This window comes from Eurypyga helias, unplaced genomic scaffold, assembly GCF_000690775.1.
Source record: "Eurypyga helias isolate BGI_N326 unplaced genomic scaffold, ASM69077v1 scaffold47521, whole genome shotgun sequence".
In the NCBI taxonomy this organism is placed as follows: domain Eukaryota; kingdom Metazoa; phylum Chordata; class Aves; order Eurypygiformes; family Eurypygidae; genus Eurypyga; species Eurypyga helias.
In genome coordinates, this window is record NW_010233661.1 from 17,003 (window position 1) to 20,682 (window position 3,680).

Sequence of the window (3,680 nt, forward strand, 5' to 3'; positions counted from 1 at the left end):
AAAAAAAAATCAGGCAAAACAGCTCAAACTCCAAATGCCAAATGTCAAATAGATGTGAAGGACTAGAAGATCTCTTACTTCCTTGTGTTTTGGGGCATGGCTGTAGCTTCCTTACCTTGAAGGTCATAATGAGATGAGTGAAATGAAACTCGGCCTCTAGGTTCAGCTGGATAGTCACGTTTTCCAAACCTGCAGGGGCACAGAAAAGCAGCTGTGCAGCAAACAAGGACACCCACCGGCCTCTACATCTAAATTTAGCCAAAGCTCTTTGCTCTGGTGACTCAGGGACTCTTTTCTTTGTCACCTGGCTCTGCTGTCAAAAGGAGGTTAGCGCATTACTGAGGTGCAGGGAGACACCACGGACCTGCTGAAGAGTGTATCGCACATGGCAATGCCCGCCAAACATGTAACACCCAAAGCGGGAGCCTGCGCTGCTGCTGTTTTAGACTGCGTGATATGGCTAACATCACTAGATGGAGGGTAAGGATAGGGATTGCCATGGGCTGGAGCACCAAAGCACCCAGCAGCTAGCACAACTGTGGGTGCTAAGCCCAGACCTGTGTGGTGACCCCAGGCTGTCCTCACACCTGGCAGCCCACCTGGCAGCAACAGAGCCACAAGCTTCTGCATCCCTAACACCCCAAATCTCTCCAGTGGCTGGTGGGGGGCTGTCTCCCACCTTTCTTCCCTGACTCTGGGCTCTCCTGTCGATCCGGACACAGGAACACTTCCTTTACAACCCGGGTTTGAAATACTTCTAAAGCAACTATCACAGCCGTGCTTTGCAACCATGGGCTAGGAAACAAGTGGTAGGCAAAAAGTTTCCCAAACTGCTGGATGACTGCTTACTGCCAAGGACTCTCCACAGAAAGGAAGAACAGTTCCAAGTATTATTTTGTCATGTGAAAATACCTCTCAAAACAGCTGGCTACTAATTATACTGTAGTTAGAAATTAAAGAAAAAAAAAATCCAGATTTACAGGGAGGAGAAAGGGTAAGAAATGAAAACAATAAACTAATAAAGCGCTTGAAGTCACAGCTCGTCAAAAATTTATTTGGAACATGCAGCAATGGCCCCTTCTGCTGTATGCCTGAATAGAAGAAAACATGAATTGGACAGAAAGAATCATTTGGTTTTTATTGTTGAAGGACATTTTCATGACCTTATGAGCTAAGAACTTTTCTGTGTGAATGCTGCCAAGCCTGTTGCAAAAAACATGAATTATTTGGAATGCTGGAAGAGAGCTGCTGGAGACAAGCAGCTTGCTAGTCTGATCTAAACGGTTAAAAGGATTTAGTGAAAAGCTTTCTTTATTGGGCAGCAGAAATGTTAGAAACATTTTATTTTAATATACAGTAAGATTGCTACTGCCAATGCATTTGCAGAAGTCCCATACTGTCCAGCTGGCTTTAAGGCCTCAGGGTAAGACCGCTGTTTGAGAAGCCTCAGTGCCTTGTATTGTGTATGAAGGCATGCCAAAAGCATAGCCATAAAAGCAAAAGGGCAGAGGAAGAGTAAAAAAATAAATAAAAGAAAGAAAAAAGCCACCAAACTAACATGCAATATTTTTTTAACTAGCTGGCTTGTTTCTGGTGTTCATTTTACTGTTCGGCACATGGATGCAGGAATTCAGGGAGCCCAGGAAGGCAGTTTGCAGGGTAGATGTACCAAGCTTTGCTCTCCTGGGGCTGGAGGGCAGGGAAGAGGGAGGCTCCCAGCTCTGCGCCCGAATTTCCTTTCCCCACCACCCAGCCAGCCCAGCACGGGGAAGCCCTGCGGTGCTTTCTTGGCAGCGCTGCCCTGGGGATATTTACTCCTGGAAGGCGGCTCCGCTCCCGCTGCCCGAACATGAGGGAGATCTGGAGCCAGTATGGGAAACTTTTCTCTTTAGGAAAGGATTCTGGCAAAGCAGTGGGATGGCTTTTGGCTTCGTTATGGATTAAGGACTGCTCCCAGGGCGCACACAAAAGCAGGCAGTTTTACTCAGTCCTTCTCGAACAGCATGATCCTTCCCAGGGCAGTAATCACCAGGCCAGGGATAACAGCAAACCCGCAGGTACCCTTAAACAAAAGGACTTAAAGCAGCTCCCAGCCCAGGAAATGGCTCCCAGACAAATCCCCATACCATTTTCTGACTGCCACCAGAGCTTCAGGCGATTTGGAGCAAACGTGGTGACCACATTTTCAATGCGATGACTGTCAGGATTGAGAGTATCATGGAAGGGATCCTCAGAGTCGCATATGAAACATTTTTTGTCCTCCTGAAACAACAAAATAATCAGCATTACTGATTTTATCCTTGGGGCAATAGTTGTTTCCTGCAGATAAGAGTATTTTCCATCCGTACCACATTCCACTCATTTTGCCTGCAGGAGTCATCAAAGGTATTTTTTTTGTTGAAATGATAAGTGTATTTACCTTTATGAATTAATGCCAATTGTCAAATGGAAAATATGCCAGGAATTCCATAAACTTTATTTTTAGGAGAAGTATGTTTTCTACCGAATCTGCAGTTTCAGGAAATCTCTTCCAGTGTGCGTATTTTACAGCAGAAGTCAGAATCAATGGCAGCATCTACAGAAAATCGCTGAATTGCTTCTGGACAAATGTACACATGTAAAACTGCATCTTCAACAACTTGTGTGAAATAGTGTTGGCTGTTGGAAGCTAGCTGGGAGGTGTTACGTTCTTGGCATAAGGGATGCCCCTGGCGAGGCTCGATACACATCAAGGGTCCATCAGTGATCTAGTGACTGGGTCCTTTCAGCACAGAGTTAACTTCACCCTGAATCCCGCTTGTCAAGCTCCTATCTAACCCCTGCATCTTCACCTTCCATTGCAGTCCCAAACTACGCTGATAAACCCGGGTTACACACACTGAAAGGAGTGCCCATAAAACAAACAGCTGGGTGCAAGTCCAGCACGTGCTGCTTGGGAAAGCTGCACACTTCTTCACCAGGACAAAACCCCATCATGGCTACTACTACGAACTATGCTATTTTTACATTATGCTGGTGCCTAAACCCACTGCATTCCAATTTTGCAAGGTAGGATGCAAACTGAACCAAAAGGGAGGGTTCTGGCCCAAACCAACTCAGAGTTTAGCAGGCTGGGGGGGGCAGAGGAGGGAAAGGAGCTCATCTTACCGCAGGAAGGGAGCCCCGGCACAGCAGCAACTCGTCACTGTCAAAAGCTACACAGGCATCATTCCTCCAGCAGGTTTATGGAGACAAACGCGGTGCTTTATCAGCCAAGAATGTGAGAGCTGGCAGGTCTGTGCCACACGGGCTTTCCATTTCACCCATTTCAGCTTCAGCAGCTCCTCCCAAGCCCAGCGCCTTCGTCCCGGTGAGCCCCAAGAGAATGCCCCAGGAGAGAGTACAAGAGCAGGGGACCGGAGGAAGACGTCCCCCTGCCTGCTCCAGGCTCCTCTCCCCCGGCACTGCAGCCCCCGCCTCATGCCACAGCTTGCTCCTTCTCCCACCAAACTCCAATCCTGGAAGGCTCAGTCCTGCAAAGTACCCAGCGTGGCCAAACCCCACGTCATTAAGAGGATACTCAATACCTTCCCGCATCCAGAGCCTGACACAGTTTCTCCAGTAGCTTATGGTTCAGAACCAGGGACCCCCCAAATGCCGAACCAGGGCTGTGAGGCACACGTGAATTCCTGAGAAAATGC

The 3,680-nt window shown here is 47.9% G+C and overlaps 1 protein-coding gene across 1 annotated transcript in view; it reads right to left on the reverse strand.

The window, feature by feature from the left end:
- Positions 1 to 2,286, reverse strand: part of LOC104517205 (laminin subunit beta-1-like) — a gene marked incomplete at its 3' end in the record, with an annotated part of 18,859 nt that extends 16,573 nt beyond the window's left edge. The window contains exons 1-2 of the mRNA XM_010161787.1: positions 2,127 to 2,286; positions 116 to 189 (exon numbers count right to left, since the gene is read on the reverse strand). Of these exons, the coding sequence (XP_010160089.1) occupies positions 116 to 189; positions 2,127 to 2,286 (234 nt within the window). The remainder of the gene's footprint in view (positions 1 to 115; positions 190 to 2,126) is intronic.
- Between the last annotated feature and the right edge of the window lie 1,394 nt (positions 2,287 to 3,680).